Source organism: Enoplosus armatus, chromosome 2 (genome assembly GCF_043641665.1).
Source record: "Enoplosus armatus isolate fEnoArm2 chromosome 2, fEnoArm2.hap1, whole genome shotgun sequence".
NCBI lineage: Eukaryota > Metazoa > Chordata > Actinopteri > Centrarchiformes > Enoplosidae > Enoplosus > Enoplosus armatus.
Window position 1 is genome coordinate 17,580,201 of NC_092181.1, and position 21,282 is coordinate 17,601,482.

Here is a 21,282-nt window from a genome sequence, read left to right on the forward strand (position 1 = left end):
AGACTAACTCTCCCTGATCAAGGAGCCAGAGAGATGAATACATTCATTCAGATCTAGCTTCATATATGTACCGACTGTTGGAAGTTCAGGTTAAATGATCTGCCTTACATGCTCAGCACAGCATTAAGACTGCTCCAAAGTGATGAGTGACCAATGACTGAACATGATTGACGGGTTTTAATCCAACACTTTTATATTGTGGGACGACATTAACTCTACAATGGGGCCATGGGGTCATTAAATACAAATCCATTCATCTTCCTGGGAGCATTAATCTCTGAGGAAATAAACAAACATGAAAATAACAATTTAGAGCAGGAACAATTGCTTTTCAGCCATTAATATATCTTGAATGTGAATATCAGTGTCTGTTCTGTAGCTGTAGCAGAGTAGTTTCTATAATGCCTTATTAATTCTGCAAACCACGGTTTTAAACTCAGATTTAGTTCCATGTACGGGCATCCTGTCAGAGAGAACAGCAGTCTTACCTCATCTATTTACTGTACAGCAGCTTTAAATTGTGTAATTGTGTTACCCTGAATTTTATTAATTTCATAGCCAAATTTGACAGCAATGAGCAAATTATTAATGATGCTACTTGTAACTGTTGCATTTAAAATCACGCTAAAAATATCTTCAAAGTTTTGTAAAGACAAGTTCATTATGTCAACGGGCTGCAGCTGCATGATGCTAACTGAGCTGTGTCTGAAGGGGGTTGGGGGCAGGAGCACCTTTTCCTGTCTGTCCTTAAATACAGTAGCATACATGAATGAGCAAGGCTACACAATGAGCAAGTTGGAAGGTAACCTGAACGTCTGCAACCCATAACAAGTGCTCAGATTCTCTTTTCCATGGTCGTGAACTGAAACCAGCAGGATGTGAAGTCTGCGATGCTGGATATCGACTGATGAGGCAATTTTTTGGAGGTTTTTGTCTTTTACAGTCGCTTCAGGGATGAATGCTGTAAGTACTGGATGAGTTGGTAATTCCTTGCTTCCTTGATGCTCTTGCAGCCTCTTAATAGCGGCTTTCTTGTGTCATTTAATATCAGTGAAAACAAGCCTTATGCCTTTGTTTCATTCACCCTATTGTGAATTTAATTTAGTGATATTTTCTCAAAGTCTGCCTGCTATTGGCTCTGATGGTATAGTAATAAAGGAATGGGCTAAATTTAGTAACATAGTCTTTGAGTGTTTTATTCTTTTTATTGAGATTCAACACCTGGTCAAATCTCAGTAATTGCTGCTGCATAATGTAAACATAATTTGCTAAAACAAATATCTGGTTCTATATACTCATTGATCTCATCTATCATCTATCTGGGTTGATATGGGTCTCAGCTGTATGTTCAGTTGATTTTTTGAGTAATAAAAAGGTGTTTATGCAGGCTGTTTAAAACATGTGCATGTTTCTCATCAGTGGTTGAAGTAAGACGGTCTAGTTGTGTAATACCATGGAAACACCTAATCCGCTGGAGCTCAGTCCTCGCAGGGGTCATCCCCCAGACCAAGAGTTTACCCACACCCGTCAAGGATGCTGACTCCCCGTTTCCATGGCAACGGGTCAACACACTGAAATTATTGCCATACTAGGAAACAGAAACTCCTGTGAGGCTTAATGATGGCCGAGGGTTAAAATGAAGTGGAACCAAGTGTGAAGAGAAGCGTGGGCATGGGACAAAGTGTCCAAGAGTCTGCACCCTTTTAGTAACCCTGCAGCTGAGAAAAGAGTCATGTAAGCTACTGCAATTTATCTGAGGCTTCAGCAACCTTCAATCCAGTAATGCAGTACCACATAAAGCCATGCCACATGCTGCAAATATAAAAGGTGTGCATGAACTGTGTGCGTGCAATGATGGATAGTACTGTTATTGCAGTTTATTTGTCGTTTACACGGATGTTCTGTCGCTCCTTATGAAGTTGAACAGCAGCTACAATATCCTACTGTCAGTGTTGGAGGACATAAGTAAAAGTACTAATACCAAACTGCATTGAGAATGTTACTTGAGTATAATCAGGAGAATTTACCTGGAGAATTTACCTGTAAAAGTATTAAAAGTAAAAGTACTCAAGCATGAAAATGGCCCCTTATGCTATTAATTATTATATCATTAGATTATTATTACTCATTTATTAATGTAAAAACATTTTACTGTTATAGCTGATTGAGGAAGAGCAAATTTTTTACTTTTTTTGTACAGGACTGCAACTAAAGATTATTTTCATTATGAATGAATCTGCTTATTATTTTCTTGATTCATTGATTGATTGTTTGGTTTGTAAAAATTGTGAAAATAGTGAGAAATGTCATCACAATTACCCAGAGCTCAAAGTGACACCTTCACAATGCTATTGGTAACATTCAGGTTACCAATAGTACAAAATTCAAAATGATTAAAAATGAATATTTTATGTATATTCATATGTCATGTATGCAAAAATCTTCATTTGTAAAGTAACGAGTAACTAAAGCTGTCAAATAATTGTAGTGAAGGAAAAAGTGTAATATTTTCCTCTGAAACATAGTAGAAGCAGAAAGTGGCATAAAAAGAAAAGACAAGTACAAGTACCTCAGATTTGGAGTACAGCAGTACAGTACTTGAGTATATGTACTTACATTCCACCACTGCCTACTGTTGTATTGCAAAATTACACTTTTCATTCCTACACAAGACAAAATGTCAACTCATAATCTTACAGCAGGTAGATTGATGTTAAATATGCTGTCCACATTGATGCTCCCATTTGGAAAAACTTTTTAATGACTAATTTTAATGACTAAATTCCTCTAGCGCCACCTTCGGGACAAACCTCTGCCCTTTTAACCCGACTGTTTTTAAGGATCTAATTATAGCACAATCAGTTTGTTTGTTCTGTCTAATACTTGTGTTTTGTGGCTTTGAAACAAGTACAGGCTGCTTGCATGGCTTTATACTTTGAGTGTTGTTGATTCAATTCTATTATTTTCTAGGTTGAAATTAGACATGTACGTTTTCTCTGAGTGCCTTTAGTTAAATGACATTTGTAGTAAAGACACTAATGGTGGGCTTAGCATTTTTGGTGTGTGTTTGTTTGCAAGGGTGTAGAAAAAAGTCAAAGGTCGAGTGTTTTTGAATTGTAGAAGGAATCTGTAGAAGGGAGGAAATTAGTGTTTTGACAGTGACATACTGCAAACAGGTTTAATTTCCCAAAAAATACTCTGAGCCTCGGTAGCTTTTAAAGTGCGATCAAGCTGCCATTAGACGAACTGATGCACTTGTGCCTTATAGCCTCTGACCTTTTTGTCTTCAGAATCAGAATCAGAATCAGAAATACTTTATTGATCCCCAGGGGGAAATTACACAATCTGTTTATTGCACAATTGAAATTAAAGATTATGTTATGAACACTATGAAAAGATGAAATATAGAGTGTAAAACTACAAAACGATACATTTTTACAGCTCATTATGTCCTTTTTTAAGATGGTGAACAATAAGGGGGTGAATTTATGTAAGTGTACTCATGTTGGTCTACAGTGTTATGGCACCACCCTCTGGTGGATGTCAGGAAATGTTGTGTTTGAGAGTAAAAGACTTAAAGTAAAATCTACATTTTTTCAACTCCCTGCTGTTTCCAAACAGAAGAAGACTGCTGAAGCGTTCTTAGTTCTGAACACTAGTCTATAGATCAAAATTGTGTAAGCACTAACATGCACAATTTTAACAGGATGCCAATATTGCATTTTACAGTTTCATATTAGCTTATGAATGCATCATTTTCTGTTCATATCCATATACTAACCTGAAAAATGTGTAAGCAGCAAAACTGCTGAATTTAGTCAGCTTTGGCTAAAACAAGTGATTAGATAGATTAGATAGATTAGATAGATTAGCTGTTGATATAATTTAACCACAGTAACAAAACAAACACTGGCTTTGAGTGAGGCAGTAGGAGGCCTAGTATTTCTACTATGTATAAAACAAATAGTCTCTCTGATTTAGTTCTTAAATGGAAATGCTGATGGCCATTGCAGTGCTGATATTTGTTGCAGTGATAGATGAGAACAGTGGAGCGAAAGAAACCTCGCTGTATAAACAGGAGTTCGGAAAACAGCCACCCAATTGTTTTGCTTATGCTCTTGGATGTGAGTGCTGTCTCCCCCTCGGATATTAAATACCATTCCATTTAGAGCGATGGCAGTCCTGATGTAACTGCCAAAGCAAAGCCGCACTTCCTATTGGGGATAGGAATAATTTAGAGAATTACATGGTAATAAGTGTACTAATGCTGAAATCTCTTGATAACAGTTAACACATAGGAAAAGCAGTTATAGTCATAATTGTTAGAATTAGAATATTTCTGCAAGAGCACTGTGTGTGTGTTTACTTTGGCGAACCATTATTAGTGTTTACACTCATGTTAGTCCAGGTGGAGATTATTTTCAGGGGGATTTTCTACAGATAACATGTAATATTGAATGTGTTATCATTTTATAATCCAGGGGAAAGGGCTCTTTGACCTGAAGCTGTTTGTCTTTGTCTTAATGAAGGTATTATTGGTGACACCCAGGAAATTGTGAAACAACATTAGAGATGGAGCCAGAAGCTCAAGACCCAGACACCAGTGATAACTTGGTCCCTTGGTCAGGTTCAGATGGTTCCCAGGAACTTTGTGTCTCTGAGTCCTACTATGAAGATGATGCCAGTGATGCAGAGTACCCTTTAGGCCCTCAACCTGCTCATATCCCGAAGTCTGACCTTGAGTCCCCAGAACGCCTGCAGACACAAGACTGGGAATCTGCAGGTGAGCAACGGTCCCTGCCTGAACTCAGTGGAAGTGAAGAGGATGTTTCATACCAAGAAGAGGATGACATCTACCGCAATGAATCAAGAGAGTCCATTACAGAGTCTCCTCACATCCAAACCTCACCAACATCACTGTCCCCACGTACAGAGCGCCCTGAATCCGAGCCTCACGCTGGCCAGATATCACGGCCGCATTCCCAGTCCTCTTCCTCCTCTATTGGCTGTGCCGCTGATATGACCCTGGCCTTGACCCTGACCACAGAACAGCCCCTGGGAGCCAGTAATAGGCAGGGCCCGGGCACTGGGAACAGGAGGGTTGAATCCTCAGAGGAAGGAGGGAGTAGTGAAGCACCTCCTGCTTCTGTCTTCTTTGGAATTTCAAACGAGGCTGCTGAGCAGGCAGAGAAGTGGAACTCGGAGTCTGACACAGATCTGTGCAGACCGGACAGGCACAGGGCAAGGCATACACGTAAGTATCTACCTTCTACCCTCACTTGTTATATTCCATTGGACATATAAAGACAGTATTGCAAACTGTACAGCATGTAGTACATGTTTGTTTTTCTAAATTTAAATTATGTATGATTTATTAATAGATAAGATATAATGTTGTGTTTGCTTTACATGCAGCCTGAGGCGCAAATTAACTTTTGCTAATAACCTTAAATTCCATGTTCTGCCTGTAATTATTATAGATGTTATATGAAGCAAGAGACTTGTGCAAAGCACTATGGTTGCTGGTTATTTTCATGCTGCAACGAGGGGTCTATTTGAGGTGGACTTACAGGGAGAATTCCCATGGCTTTAATAGTCAGAGCAGGACAAGAATAAAATATGACCATATGATGAGGCAGGCAGAAACAAACTTGACAGACACCAGCATGTGTCACCCTGGCCTGTCACCCGATCCCTTTTCCAATCGTAAGACTTGACTGCAATGGAAAGTGAGCTCCTCACTTTCCTTGCCTCATGGACCCCCCAAAGTTAGCTGTAAGTAAATATGATGCTTTTATTAGTGTGCTTGCTTCAGCAGGGGCAACTGCAGAATTTCTCTTACTTGTTATTAGTGTGCTTGCTTCAAATAATAATAATAATGGTTTGGTTTCATCTGCAAACTGAGATCAAATAATACCAAAGCACTGTATCAATCAAAATCCCCAAATGTTAAGCAAGTGTAATTGCACTATCTGTCCCATAGTTAGTTGACTTTACTGAGCATTGATCAGTTAAATACTGTAGCTTCTTAAATGACTAACAACATATCAAAATGAAATAATGTTTGCTTACTGTTTAATTACAGATTTGTATGTTTTTCATCTTCCTCACCTCCCTCCCTTCTCTCTTTCCCTCTCACTCTCTTCCTTTGTATCAGGGCTCATTCAGAACGAAAGCCAATCAGAAAGACAGGTCAAGGAGACCAAGTCTAAATGTAAGCGAATTGCTCGGCTTCTAACCAATGCACCCAACCCTCAAAATAAAGGAGCCTTGCTGTTTAAAAAACGACGCCAGAGGGTCAAGAAGTACACCCTAGTAAGTTACGGGACTGGTGAGAACAAGCTTGACAGCGAAGACCAAATAGAGGAGGAAATTGAAGAAGTCCAATCAGCTGGGTATAACTTTGTGGCAACAAGTGAATCTGAGTTTGAGGAGGAGTATTCTGTTTATCACCAGCAGCATAATTTAAGTCTGAATTGGGGAAGTGTTCGAGAAATGGAAGCGCTACCAGAAACAAAAGGGAAGGGTGTTTTGATGTTTGCCCAACGCCGCAAACGGCTGGATGAAATTGTATCAGAGCAGGAAGAAATGAGGAGTAAAGGATTACCCGTGGAGACATTAACAGAACCTGAATGTACAGAAGCGCAGAATATTTATGACACTGAGGACATGTACACGCATACTGATCAGGCCAACTACATGGATGCAAATCTCAAGCAGCATGTAGAATACCAAGAAAATATTCAACAGATGAATCACCTATCCAATGCGTCAAGACCCTTGGTGCCAAACAGAACTGCGAAGCCTTTCTTAGGATTTCAAGTCAGCACAACTGCTCCTGTCATGCCTGGTGGCGTTGTTCCAGTGACAAAGAAGCACGAACCGAGATTCAGAGTGCCTGTGCCTATTAACACTAACCCACAGGTTTGGTCCCCAACTGGAGACATCATAGCCTCAAGAGATGAGCGAATATCTGTTCCAGCTATCAAGACCGGCATCCTACCAGAGTCAAAACGGAAAGTCACTAATAAACAGCCACCAACGCTGGCACGAGGATCAGATCTTCACCTTCAAAACAAAGGAGAAAGGAGGTCTTACATTGAGTCAGAGGAAGACTGTTTTAGTCTAGGTGCTGAAGCTTGTAACTTCATGCAACCCAGAACAATAAAACTCAAGAATCCCCCTCTAGTTGCCCCCAAACCTACCATCAACCCAACCTGCCCACCATGGATGAGGAGGAGTCCCTCTGGTGAGCCCTATATTCCACCAAGAAGTCCGGTTTCACAACCTTCTCACAGTCCTGCTGGCCCTCATAGTCAGCATTACTTACAGCAGCAAGATTGGGCTCAGCTTCAACAGATGGCCAACCATTGGGCACCAGATCAAACACAGGCAACACTTCAAACACCTGCCAATGCCTGGGCACCGGTCAACTCCTCTTCTCAGCTTCATCTTCAGCCAAACACAAATAGCTGGAGTCAACAGCCGCCACGATCCCCTGTGAGTATGCAAGCCCGCAGTCCTACTTACAGCCCACATCACCCTCCTTCACCCTCAAGGATTAAGTCAGACAGTGCTCCACACTCAGTTGCCTCTTGCCCACCACAAGCAGGGAAGTCATACATCAAGCAGTCAAAAGCATCACAGGCCTCTCCAAAGGGTCGAGTCTCAGACAAAGGTGTTAATCGAGCTCGTGAGGGTACAACTATGGCGGGAAAAGGAGCAGAATTGTTTGCAAAAAGACAGTCCCGTATGGAGAAGTTTGTTGTTGATGCTGAAACAGTTCAAGCTAACAAAACAAGATCCCCCTCCCCAACCTTGTCCCTCCCTAACTTCTGGAGGTATTCTTCCAATGTTCGTGCCCCACCTCCTTTATCGTACAATCCCATTCTTGCTCCTTTTTACCCTCCATCAGCAGCCAAGCAACTCCCTTCCACAAGCCCAAAAATCAAGCCTAAGACCAAAGAGAAACCTAAAGCACCCCCAAAGCACCTCAACACCTTAGATATTATGAAACATCAGCCTTATCAGTTGGACTCGTCATTGTTCAAGTATGATGCAGTCCCTGAGGCCAAAAGCCCCAGCCCCAAACCAACTCCTGCATCAAAGTTTGAGCTCACCAAAACCCTTAAACATAGATCTGCCCCTTCTCATTCTTCTATTAATGCCCCTGAGCATGCTGTTCAAAGCAAGGCAGAAGTCCCTGCTAAGTCTCCTGTACCGGTAAGTTCTCAAAATTCTTCGGCCCGCCGAAACACAAAATCAGCTGAGCCTCTTGCAACTGACAAGCGCTTGGATGAAAAGCACACTGTCACACCTGCAGCCCATCACATAGCCAACAAGCAAGCACCAAGCGCCCGACCCGCAAGCACATCCTCCCAGCAGTCATCAATTGGTGACAGCATAGCTTCAGCTTTTTCTCCTGCATCTCTTATTGCTAGAGGCGCACGTCAAATGGCACCTCGGCCAAGATTTTCTGCGAAGAAGCCAGTGGTGACAGGCACACAGTGGAGGCCTGTTGCTGCACTTCATTAGTCCTAATACTGTATATGGTCATGTTTTGGTGTAGTCAACACTGAAGCGATAGAACACAATTACATGTGCAACTTGGTAGCATCTGAAATGTCTTATTTAACAGGTGGAAATGTGTAGACTTTTGCACTTCTAAATGTAGGCCACATCCAAAATAATTTACAGGATGCAGCTCTAAGGATATATTTAGCTGGAGGAAAGCATGAAAGGGCAGTTGAATGTACAGCAAAGCTAGCTTAAAACTGTAAATCAATTCAATATAAACTAAAATAAATAAAGAACTTTATAAGCACGCTATATCATCTTCCTCAAACATGGGAGGTGCATGTGTGTTCGAAAAAGGAAATGTGAGACTAAATACTGTTGAGTGATTCTCAGGAAGTGCTTTTACATGTGCAATAATATGTGCAGAGAGCCTTGTTAAACTAAGGTGTCTAGTTTGAGTTGTTTTTCTTTCTTTAGTTATTTTTCTTTTATATGAAATAAGACTATATGCATGACATGCATTTGTATCTAGTAGTCATCATTGACCCCAAAAACTACACACAGCAATAACATTTATTAATACATTTATTTATTGAATTCAAATTTAAGTTCAAAATATACCCGAATAACACTGAAAAAACATTTTTTATTATTTAGTGTGTCTTGGGAGAAACTGTCTATGCACTTCTTTTTTTGGATGCATTCAATTTGCAATTCCTTCAGTCTCATTCCAACCTTTTATGGCATCACAACAGCTAAAAGCATTAACTTTAGTTGTGATCATTAACCCTGATGAATGTTTTTATGTGGATATATTTTCTGCAATTGTCATAGTTATGGCCAGTTATTTAGAAGAGATTTGACTATTCCGCTATTGATTCACATTACCAGTAGCAACTCCAAAATGAAAATAGGAAGCAATTGTCTTGTTTGTTTTTATGTCTCTGTCTTTCAAACATATCACTGTTTATTGCACTTCTTGTACTCAGCACAATCATGCAATTAAATTTCTCTTTCCTTCTACTTGTGCACTTCTTGTGTCATGAGCTTCTTTTGCTGAGCTACTGTATTACTGCTTTTTCTGAGTCACCATTGTTTCCTCCTTTTTCTCACTGCCTCACACTTTCACACAGAATTTACTCATATTTACTGAACCTTCAGCAATGTCAGTTTTCTAAGATTAACTTAATTATTGGCTATTTTCAACAACTTATTGCTCATATTGATAGAAAATGGTAATTTGCTAAAGGTTAACACTGTCACTCACCAGTACGACTTTATGTTTCAACTTCACCTTTAGCTCTGAATGTGAAAAGTTTGGAACTATGATCTTGGCCCGCAAAAGATTTTCTGCACACTTTTGTAGGACGGTGCTGATAGTCTATTGAAGGGAAATCCACTCTAAAGCAGAATTTACATTTTGCTATTCCAGTGATTTCTTGACTTGGAAGTCAGTATCTACTCTCACAGTAAAACAGTTACCTTTATGTATTGAAGCATTTTCTTTATTTTTCAATTACATCTAAAGACAGACCAGATTCTGCTCTCACTCACTGTGAACACACCCCCACACTTCAAGATGTCACACAGCTACTCCCACAGCTAGCAAATCAACCATGGCATGGAGTGACAAATATTGCAGTATGGCAACATTATGTGTTGCAGTAAGTTTCTCTGCTTGAGTGAGAAATACAAACAATATTGAATTGAACGCAGAAATATACAACAATCAAAACATGGTTTCTTAGTGGAGAAGGATCAGTCAAACACTCCTATGTTAGCCCTGACAACTAGTTTTCAGTGCTGGATAATTACAGCAAGACTTATTCAGTGGTGAACTATCCTCGTGTGCCCTTTGAAATGAGTTCATCTTTGTTTTGGCTTTAAAGCAATTTTCAAGCCTCCGTTTGTCACACACAGCTGCACATCCCGGGATATTTGTTCCTTTAGCTGATTTAAACCCAAAGACACAACCAACACTGATAGGACTGCAGCAATTCCCTGTGGCAATATGACAAATGTTTGTATCATACCTTAGCTGCTAAAGGTAGATGAGGTATTAATGAGGTGGTCATTGTTCCAACCAACAATTCCAGACTGTAGACAAGAAAGCCTTTGTGTAGTTGTCAAGCATCCCTGAATATTGATGATTCAAACAGTAGTGTACAAGATTTGAGAAAGTACAGGTTCCAGTTCAGGTGAGATACCACTTAAAGGACAACAGTAAAGGTCCTGCAGATGATTTCACTTCTTTTGGCTGATTAGACGTTTTGTCCGAGTTGTGTGGGCATGTAAAGACTGTATTCGATTGACATCACCCTCTCTCTCATGTTTGCTTTGTTGTGCCTGCCAGTGTGGGACAAATTAAATCCTTATCATTCACATATCCAGCCTCACCCTGCCCACTTTCAACCTGAGCAGAGGTCTCATCATCCAGAATAAGTCCAAGGCCTTTAGAAATGCTCTATTTTAGAGTGGATTTTCCCTTTAAGCAGATGAAACAAAGACACTTTGGCACATATATAGTTCCAAGCAAAGCTTCACAATCTTTTAAATGTCTTTGGTGTTGTAACATTATCAGTTGTTTTAAGTTTCTTGAATCAACAGCAGGTAAGTTCTTAAAACCTAATTTATTTTCAATATTTGTTAATGTCTCAAGTGCTGGTTCAAGATCTTGCTCATACATTTATACCAAGCAAACCTTTTTATGGGATTTATAGGAAAACTCAATCATCTTGTTGGTTTACAAATCCAGGCTTTTCAGAAGATAGTGTCAGGTATGTGTAGCCAAAATCAGTGGTCCCATTTCACAGAAGAATTAATTAATTTAAAAAAGTAGAAGAGGTTCTCAAGATGCAAATTAATCAATTTATTCCATGTGCAAAGGACCAGCTTTAGCACAACTTACAGAGCATGTAATTCTAGATACATAAATAGGCTATCAGAGTAGTAGCAATGACCAATCAGGGAGTAAGGCTGCTTACCTAAGTTGTGCTGAGGATCGTCCTTTTACCAAAACATTCACTTTTTTCACATTGTGTCACTTTTAGCCCATGGAATAAACTTCTATCACTTCTACTTGTTTTGTGCCAGCAATTCTTTTATAAAATTGGAATAGCAAAACTATCATTCATTTGTTTGTACCAATTTGTTCACTAGAACTTATCATTTAATTTCAAATAAAACATGAATAAACTAGAACATTATTAGTTGTCCAGACGTCCATGAAGCCAGAGGGTGGCAGCAAAGTCTGCAACACTGCTGTCTACTAAATATGTGCTTTTCTTTCAGGGATTTGGTAGAAGCCGCTCCCTGAGCCTGCCCAAGCGACTGAATTCGGTGCCTTCTCCCGGACTTCTGTCACCCGTGAGCATGCCTGGAATCCAGCCGTCATATTTACCTACACAGAGGCAAACATCCTTTCAAGAAAAAGTCTGCAAGCCACTGTCACCGTGGGAGGCAGCATCCAGAAGCCCCATTGGTTCAGTGGATCAGGCCTTTGTGTTTCAGAGCCTCCCGTCATCTGTTGCCTCTAATGTCAAAGCTGCAGGGCACCGCAGATCTCTGCCAGAGCCTCCAGATGAATGGAAGCGTAGGGTGTCTCTTGATCCTGCAGCTGTCAGTAAGAGTCATTATCATGCGGCCCCAGCTTTTCAGGCACCATCCATGAGTAGGACATTTTCACCTGAGAAACCAGCCTTCTATGGGCCTCCCTTCAGACCTGCCCAGCCTCTAAGGTCTCCCAGTAGGGCCAGCATTGGATACATGGGACATGGCTCCAGTCCAACAAACTACTCTCCCTTGTGTGGTGCAGTCCAGAGAAGTTAATACAACTTAGATGAGGTCAGACAGACATCAGACAAAGAGAAATATATGTTTATATTAACATAAATGATATATACTGCAGAGGATCATGCAAAGTATATTGAAGATGAAAGACAAAAAAGTATATTTGGCCCAAAGAGATGGAATATGTTCGCTCTATTGTGTTGAAAGATTGGTTAGGTTATTGTTGACATGTGTTGGTTCAAAGATACACAACAAGTCTGAGACTTAGGAATCGTTTAGACAATTTATCATGTTTGTTTTACATTGTTGATGTCACTATGTTCATGGTACGAGTGGTCACTTGGTTTGAAGGGCACAACGACTCACTGTAGCTATTGCGCTGTGTTGCTGATGAGATATTACCCTGATAAGCATCAATGGGATTTTGTGTCTAAGTGATCATTTCAGAATGATTATGTTTTGGTATTTTTTTATATACTGATTAAGGGCAGAAGAGGACCACTGCAGTCAAGAAAAATGTTAAGCGTTCGTTATGTGTTATGAGAGCTAAAACGAATGTGTAGAAGATGAAAGAAAGGTTTGGTGGATTCATTCTTTTAAATGTTGTTGTTGATGTTGTTGCTCACTGAAAATACTGGTAATTTATGACATTGTTGGTTATGAATATTTAGTGAGAAATAGGGCACTTTAAGAAACCTTCTGTGTGGCTTTTCAGTCATGTAGCTTTAAAACTCACTGTGGCTTTTGTGATCACTTTTTCAGGTTGGCGTTACGCAAATTCTTTCATGTCTGAGTATTTCATACAGCGATGACCATTATAGATGTTACTCGTCTTGTTTTAATATGTCTATTCTCTCACTACTATTGCAGTGGCGATGGCAAGTATATTCAAAGAGTGAATATTTCTATTAATCAGGAGCACTTTGTAGTGACTGCCAGTGACATACATGCTATCTCTAACTGCTCTAAAGAAGCTACAGTGCATTTTTAGGAAAGCAGTTGCAGTAAGTGTTGCATCTTGACATTGGCTTTATTCAAACTGACGAGATTTCAAAAGGGATATAAGCTTTTTTTTTGCTATTATTAAGAGGAGTAAATGTTGCATGCATACATTCAGTACATTCAGAAGTATTCCACTTTTGATCGCACACTGTGTGGTGTTAAAGTGTAAACATCAATGTGACTGATGTAGCCATGTTTCTTGCCCATCAGGCTACATTTTTGAGGTTTTTACCCTGTGTTTGAAGATTTTCTTGAGGAAATGTTATTCTTTTGCACCTTTTAAACACGTACTGAAAAATTAAAATACTTGAAAAAGTCTTTAAAGTGTTATTTCTTGGCTTTAATTCTATGCTTGAGGTCCATTGACATCATGCTATAATTCAAAAAGTAAACATTTCATTACAAAACATGGTTTTGATTCACTCTCTGATTATGTCTTCTTTGTTTATTCAAATACAATTTATATTATAATATACAGTTAATACTGGTTCAAATAATTGGCAGCAGTTTCCAAAACAAGTGATCTTCTCTCACGTATCAACAGTATATTTCATTCACAAGAGATTAAATGTTCAGTATGTCTGAAACATGACAACAGGTTTAGCTGCCAGGGTAATGACCTTGATGCTGCTTTATAAAAATCTTTTTGGCTGACCAGCATCTCAGGGATAAGACTGCTCTCCCCTCACTGATCTGTATATCATTATCGAGAGTCAGTGATCATACATAATAACAGTAACACAACTCCGTCTGAAGAGAGGAGCACACAAGTAGCAGCTGTGCTCAGCATTAACGACCTCCCTAACTCGAAGCCTCGGAGGTTACATCAACCCACAGAGACACGCTGACTTTGAAGACTCAACACAAGGAAGGAAATACGTCTCTGGAAGGGAGTCCTTGCCTCAAAGAACATCAGTGAGGAGGAGTGTGCTGTCCATCCTCTACCCCCCCCCCCCCCCCTCTCTCTGGTAACTATCCTTGCCCCATGGTGTTCGAGAGTGGTTTTGAGTGTTTGGCAGGTTAAATTTAGCCTATTGATGTAAGCTGCATTCCTTTCACAACAGACACAGAGACACTCTCGCAGTTTGGCTTTAGTGTCCGGGAGTGTGAAGATCAGGGAAGATCAAACTACCTACAGTAGGTTGACCCCTGGGCCTCCGTGTCTCCCCGTCAAGGATACAGGTTGCACACTAGGGATACCACCACAGGTACGGACAAGCCTCGTCAGGGTGTATTTTGTGAATATGTGGTTTATTTAAATTATATATAAGTTACGTTAGAGCATAAGAGAAAGTCACTGCATTTAACTAACTTTTATATTTTCTTTGATTTATAAGAGTCACTTTCTTGTGGTCTTATGCAACATTTGACAGATTATCAGTTAATCAGATACATTTTCTATTTTTAGAGTGATATTTCTTTGCTTTCTCTTTAGTTTGCATGGGAATAATTTTTAAATCGTAACAAATATAAAGTCAGCAGATGGGCACAATTGAGTTGTTTAAGGTTTTTTAAAGAAGCGCATTTAGAGTCGTACCATCATCATCATGTTCTGCATTTGACAACAAAGCAAGACTAAAAACATCGCCAGTGCAAAATGTAAGAAAGCTATTTTGGATATTAGCACTTTTTGTTTTTGTACTGCTGGACATTTGTTGTGTCCAGCGATGCCTACAAACATGTACAATATTCACCCTTGACCTTTACACAGGTGATTTATTTTGTGACAACATTAAAAGGGAGATGCCACTAACATTAGCTCACGAACTAAAAAAAAAATGATCCAGTGACGAGGCCAGATTTAAGAATTACGTATATGGTACCAATGCTAGTACAATGGGGCTTTAGGATTACGCAATGCATTGTAATCTGTTATTTAACCTCTACAGAGATTACTGTAACATGACAAACACTGATATGGCAGATTTATTTGACGGGGCACCTTCCAAATCATCTTCAAATTCAAATAGAAGCTGACAGCAAATGGAAGACAGACTTTGTAGACTGAAAAAAAGCTGATTGTACTGGTATATTACATAACGGAAAAGAATAGGGCATTTAATACGTCATTATCACAAGAAAGAGTTTAGTTCTGTTCTTGTCACCTTTTCAATATTGTCTGTCAGTAATTGTTGACAAACAATATTAAATATTGTCTGACAATAACACAACATTACAGATTTTTTTCTCTGACAACTGATGAGAGATGATCTTACACTTGCACACCAAACAGCAAACTATGTATTTAGCTGTAACCTGTCAACGTACAGTTTTGGCCAGCACTGATGTTCTATGGGGTCATGGTATTAGGAGTAAACCTCCTTCTTTATGACTTGGGCAGAACAACTACATCCTGTGTCCTGTATGTGTTTCCAGTACTCCTGTGTTCTGCCAACCTTGCCAAAGCCTCAATGTCACAATTCTGTACAATGCCAGCTGGAGAGAGGAAGAAGCGCACAGCAGCTATTTGCCGAGAGGTCCATGGTACCAATGGTATGATGTTAGCATGAGGCTCAGCGGACAAACACACTGCTGCAAGATAATAACTATTCTGATCTGGGTTCAAAATGTCAGGGCTGCACTCCCGCACTTGCCATAAATAAGCTAATGGGATGATTTAATACCTATGGTGGTTAATCCTTTGTCGTTGTCCTTTGCAAAAGTCTATTTCTGGAGAGGGGAGGGAAGTTGTGAGGGCCAACTGGGTAGCAGTTTGGATAACGTCCGTGACAGCTGGGGCACATTCCGCCTGTAATGGTGGATGAGGAAGCATCACGGACATCCAAAACTCTCAAGTACAATGATAACTCATTTTCCATGACAGTGCTTATAAAATGGAACAATTGAATTTTGTGACACCTTTGATGTCATTTGTGGACCCTCCCTTAAACCTATTCAGCTGGCAAAATTATATCAGGGGACATTTCTGCATGTTTATTTATATTCTGTATCCAACAGTTTCCAGCTCTAAAACCAGGGCTGGATTAACCCGCTAAAGGGGCCCTGGGGTGAAAGTGAACCGTCTGCCACTATTCCCCCACCAACTTCCCAAATTAGTTTGTAATAATTTGATCAATTTATTTCAGAATATGCAGCATGTAAATAAAATATAAACTCATGCATTAAAGATATTAAAACAAGATCTTCCTACAAGACGGCCTTAGGATGAGGTTGAAATGCCACATTAAGGCATTCACCATTTCAGTCTATAGTGTGCTTTTGTAGTGTGTATTGCCAAACAAATTTGCAATTAATCAAATTACCATGATTACCACACCATAAACCTGGGGCCTTTGGGACCCTCAAGGCAGTTTCCCCCTTTTTCCCATTGTTGGAAACCCAGTAACATCAATGACAGATTAGTCTTTTGCTTTGTTATCCTTTTTAGAAAATGTGCCTTGACTGAATGATACATGTTGGCATAAATATGTGTTTCAGTTTTTGAAATTAGCATTAGCTCACCAATAAGTAATATGCAAAATGAATATACGGATATTAATGAGTGTCTACTAAAGTTATCTTCCTCTACACCTTTATTTTCTCCACTTTGTTGCCTGACAGGTGACACAATGGATCTGGGAAAGAAGCTCAGCACTCCTAAAGACATCATGTTGGAGGAGTTATCGTTGCTTTCCAACAGAGGTTCCCGGCTTTTCAAAATGCGTCAGAGGAGATCTGAAAAATATACATTTGAAAGTATCCAAAACGAGGCAAACGCACTGCTAAATGTGAGTCAACTTGTATGTGTCGTTCGGTCACTTCATATGTTTGAATAACTGGATATCGTGAACGCTGTCACTATCTGGTGTTCTGGCATTAGTGCTCTCTGCATGAAAATGTGTAAAATTGTGTGTGTATTACTCATCAAGAAAATTTATCAGGAAATATGCTCTTGAAAAAAAAAGTGTTACAACACATGGATGATAACTGAGACATGTGCCTCGTGCCTTTTGCATCCTCCAGCCAAATCTTCTGAGAGGCTGCTCGGGCACTTTGCTGAGGAGCTGCTCCCCAGTTTATCAGTGCCTGTTGATGTGTGTGTGTGTGTGTGTGTGTAATTACAAGTGTTTGTGTGCGTATTTATCTGAGTGCATGGAAGACAAGAGCAGCTAGAGATGTGCCAACTTTACTCAGAACATGTGCTGTACTTTATTCTGTTTTGCAGAGTGATATTTTAACTGAGAATACACACATGGTGGAAATTAAAGTGGACGCACCAGCTGATGGAAATACTGCTAATCCAGAAAACACTGTTTCAGGTAATTATGCTGTTCAGTCAGTGAGGCTGACTAATAAGTAAGATTTACAACGTTAGTGAGCTTCAAACATTAAAAAAACAAAAAAACAATCATAATCATAAGGAAAAAAAGGTGCTAACATTAGCTCTGTGAAGATTAGGTGAATGAAAATCATTCCTATATCTACCATTTCCTCTGTTAAACTGTACAGAAAATGAAGCCATTGTGCTGCACAGTCAAATAAAAGTGGCTGCTTATGTAATGCAGTCATAATAATAACTGGTATCATACAGTCATAACAGCTGGTCTTGTCTTTTGGCAACTAATTTCATGAGCTTGACAAACACATGTATGTAACTATGATTAATTATACAACCTGAGCAGCTTTGAATGCTTTATTGTATTTCATTGTATTTTAATAGCCAACAGAGCACTGTGCTTATTCTAAAACGCTCCAGTAGGGTGTCATCCCATGTCGACACATTATATGATGAGTGCACACTTCAACTATGTGCTATTTTAAGGCCTCAGATCGCAATGATGGACAACTCCGTCTGCCTGTGTAAGTGTTCCCTAAGCACAGTCTCAATTCATAATCCTATCCACTCTAAAACTGTAGCCTCCCCAAAAAAAGAAGGCTAAAGAAAACAGCTCAGCATTAACTGCAAACCAAACTGTCAGATCATTCTGCTGCAATGTGGGACAATCCTCCACAATATGATCCCACACTCATAATTTGCCTCCTTGACAGATACGACTGCGGTGAAGTTAAACGCCACAGCTATGCCCAAGTCCTACCACTCCCCGTGGGAGCAGGCGATCCTCAGTGACCCCGACCTCGCTGAAACTCTCAAACTGACAATGCCAGCACCAGACCCACGACCAGAGCTGCCTGGGTACAAATCCTTTAACCGGTGAGAAAACTATATGGCCTTACTTTGGTGAATTAGTACAAAGAGTAGCACTCACACTTGATGTCAATTTCAGGGTTGCCACTCCTTTTGGTGGCTTTGACAAAGCTCCCAGAGGAATCACATTCAAGCTCCCTGAGGTGGACCTGAACCCGCCCAGCTACCCAGAACTGCAGGACCCGGGGATGAAGAGGCCCACCTTCAACAGGACAGCCCAGGGATGGATTTCTGAGGGCACCCATCTGATCCTACCCACCGTTATCCTGGAGCCCATCAAAGTCCCAGAGTCTGATGACCTGTAGAGGCTCGCACTTGATGTAATCTGGCAACATGATGTTGGCTGTAGTATTTTGGCCCCGCCTGTGATGACGACAGTTCATTAGTAGCTCAGTCACAATTCCTCACCAACACTTGGGATTTCTCCCATGCAATGGACACAAAATGTTTCATGCATATGTTGACGAGAGTGTTTGGTGTACACTTAAAAACACTGTATTCAAAGAAAGTCATGTAAATAGCAAAAAGGAATGTGCAACACATAATTCAAGATGAATTTCCACTGATACTGACAGCAAAACTGTAAATTTTATAAATGTTCAAATGAATTGATTAATATGTAATGTAAATAAAGAATGCAACTTATTTATTGATGATACACAGCTGGAACATGAACTGTAAAGAATTGTATTACAGAAAAATACACAAATAAACTGATGATGCTCATTGCTATTTATTTATTTAAGATCTAATCTAAATAAAAGCTTCATGTGAAATGCTGAATATACAAGTAAAGATTGATTAAGCTATTAAGTTAATCTAAAGTTCAACACTAAAAACAGCCTGAAAAGAAAGATTTGTAGCAATAAAATAACAGTGAGAGCTCTGTTTTATGTCCCGTATCCTCCACAGAGGATTTATTGAAGAAATAATTTTGCATTTCATCTAAGAAACATTTTATCTTGAGGTCACAACAATCTGGGAGAAAGACGGAGGAACCTGGACTTTGACCTGTGATGACATGGAACTGTGTAATAATTAAAAACACAGCACATACATGGACTCAAAAAACTTTGACTTTATAGACAAATATATTTAATAACTGTACAAGCAATAACCGCCCCCCCCCCCCCCCCCCGCAGATCAATGCAAAATAGATATGGTTGCGCCTGCCTTGTGTCGAGGGAAATAACACTAAAGAGAAAATGTAAATGTTTGTTCTGTATTGTGTCGAGTCACAGAGGGACTAAAAACCTGTAACTTTACAGTATCACAACCTACAGTAACAATACTGTGTATGAGTGCAAAAGACACTGAATGTCTGTGAGTGATTCTTGGTGTTGAGCTCACTGTGTTTCTGAAGAATTGAGCTGGAAACATTCAAGCTGCATGATTTTACTTCTTCTAATACACACCCTACATACATACTGTACATTGTATGTTTAATAACTAACTTAATGCACATAATTTTTCTCGCTTCTGATTGTGACTGCACATAGCTGCTCTGGATGAAGGAACACACTCTGCCTTTCAGACAGCTGGAAACACAGAGGAGGCGATAAAGGAGAGAAAACAGGATCGAATTCAAGGCCAGCGGGAACTCATGAGCAAACTTCATACATGACTATCATTTCTCCAAAACCTCTGTAATCCAAAGAGTTTGCATGTCGTTGAGATATGAGCAATCCATCAAGTCAGATGTGCAAAAGTCATTTTACTTTTGTTTCAATACTGTCATGACAAGAAACGCCAATTTGTGTCATTCTAAATGATTTAATTCAGTACACGAATGCAAGAATGGGAGTGGGTTTTGAGGTGTAACTGTGAGAAAGTGTCAGGGGTTGACTCGGTTGTTCACTGAGTTTAAATTATAACTGGTGGCACAGCAACAGCAGGGGATGTTTCAGTTTCAGCTGTATAGAGAACAGGATCTGACTCTGACCTCAACATGTAAATCCTGTTTTATATAATAAATAATGTAATAATAGAACTAACTGCACTAAAACTAGTGCATAAACTCTAACTGCCCTTATAGCCACTGATTTAGGTGGTAACGCGTAGATATTTATAGCTGCTGCAAGTCTTTCAAAGTCTCTTTCTCAGAAAGGCTGAACTACTAGACACTGCAAACTGGGGGAAAAAAGAAAGAACCACAAAAAAAAAAAAACGGCTCTAAAAATAACCCAAAGAACAGTTGAGAGTTTGACAGCTCATCTGAACAGAACTCAGCTGTGCAACATTCAGAAGGAGAAACATGAAGCCTTCTTTCTTTTTAGGCTTTTTTTATAAATAATACCAAAAACTCTTCATGTGTCTCGAGGGAGGTTTCAGTGCTATTGCTGGAGCCAAGATAGGATCAGAGAAATGCTGCACTGTATTTATACACACACATGTCCATCCCACAGGCGGCACATGGTCCATACTATTTTTCCATATGTTCTCTTATAGCGCTGAATCTATCAGGACATGTATGAAAATTATGGTATTTGCTTATTTGAACTTCCTACAGTCAAAATGTATCATCGAAGTGTTTTTCTCTCTGATTGTGATAGAAGACGTTCCTGTTTAATATTCACGAACAGATTTCATTCTTGGACTCAAAATCAGTGAGGACTTCTCAGTGTAACAACTCATGAAGAGTGAATTCACGCTATTTTTCACAGGCTGGCCGGCATTGCTGTAGACTCACACACACACACACACACACACACACACACACACACACACACACACATGTACACACAGTACTGTAAATAATCTAATATTTATATCTGTATAAATATAATCTGTATTAGTAAAATGAATCTGAAAATTGATTTGTAACTGTA

At 39.6% G+C, this 21,282-nt stretch overlaps 2 protein-coding genes across 2 annotated transcripts; both read left to right on the forward strand.

Moving 5' to 3' along the window:
- The first annotated feature begins 4,572 nt into the window (after positions 1-4,572).
- Positions 4,573-12,345, forward strand: synpo2b (synaptopodin 2b). The gene is made up of 3 exons (XM_070924824.1): positions 4,573-5,254; positions 6,158-8,223; positions 11,809-12,345. The coding sequence occupies exons 1-3, from the start codon at positions 4,573-4,575 to the stop codon at positions 12,343-12,345; spliced, it is 3,285 nt and encodes a 1,094-aa protein (XP_070780925.1).
- Positions 12,346-14,407: 2,062 nt separating this feature from the next.
- Positions 14,408-19,180, forward strand: myoz2b (myozenin 2b). Its single transcript, XM_070921573.1, has 6 exons — positions 14,408-14,516; positions 15,685-15,801; positions 16,870-17,036; positions 17,474-17,567; positions 18,298-18,460; positions 18,534-19,180. The coding sequence occupies exons 2-6, from the start codon at positions 15,720-15,722 to the stop codon at positions 18,757-18,759; spliced, it is 732 nt and encodes a 243-aa protein (XP_070777674.1). The 5' UTR covers positions 14,408-14,516; positions 15,685-15,719; the 3' UTR covers positions 18,760-19,180.
- The last annotated feature ends 2,102 nt before the right edge of the window (positions 19,181-21,282 follow it).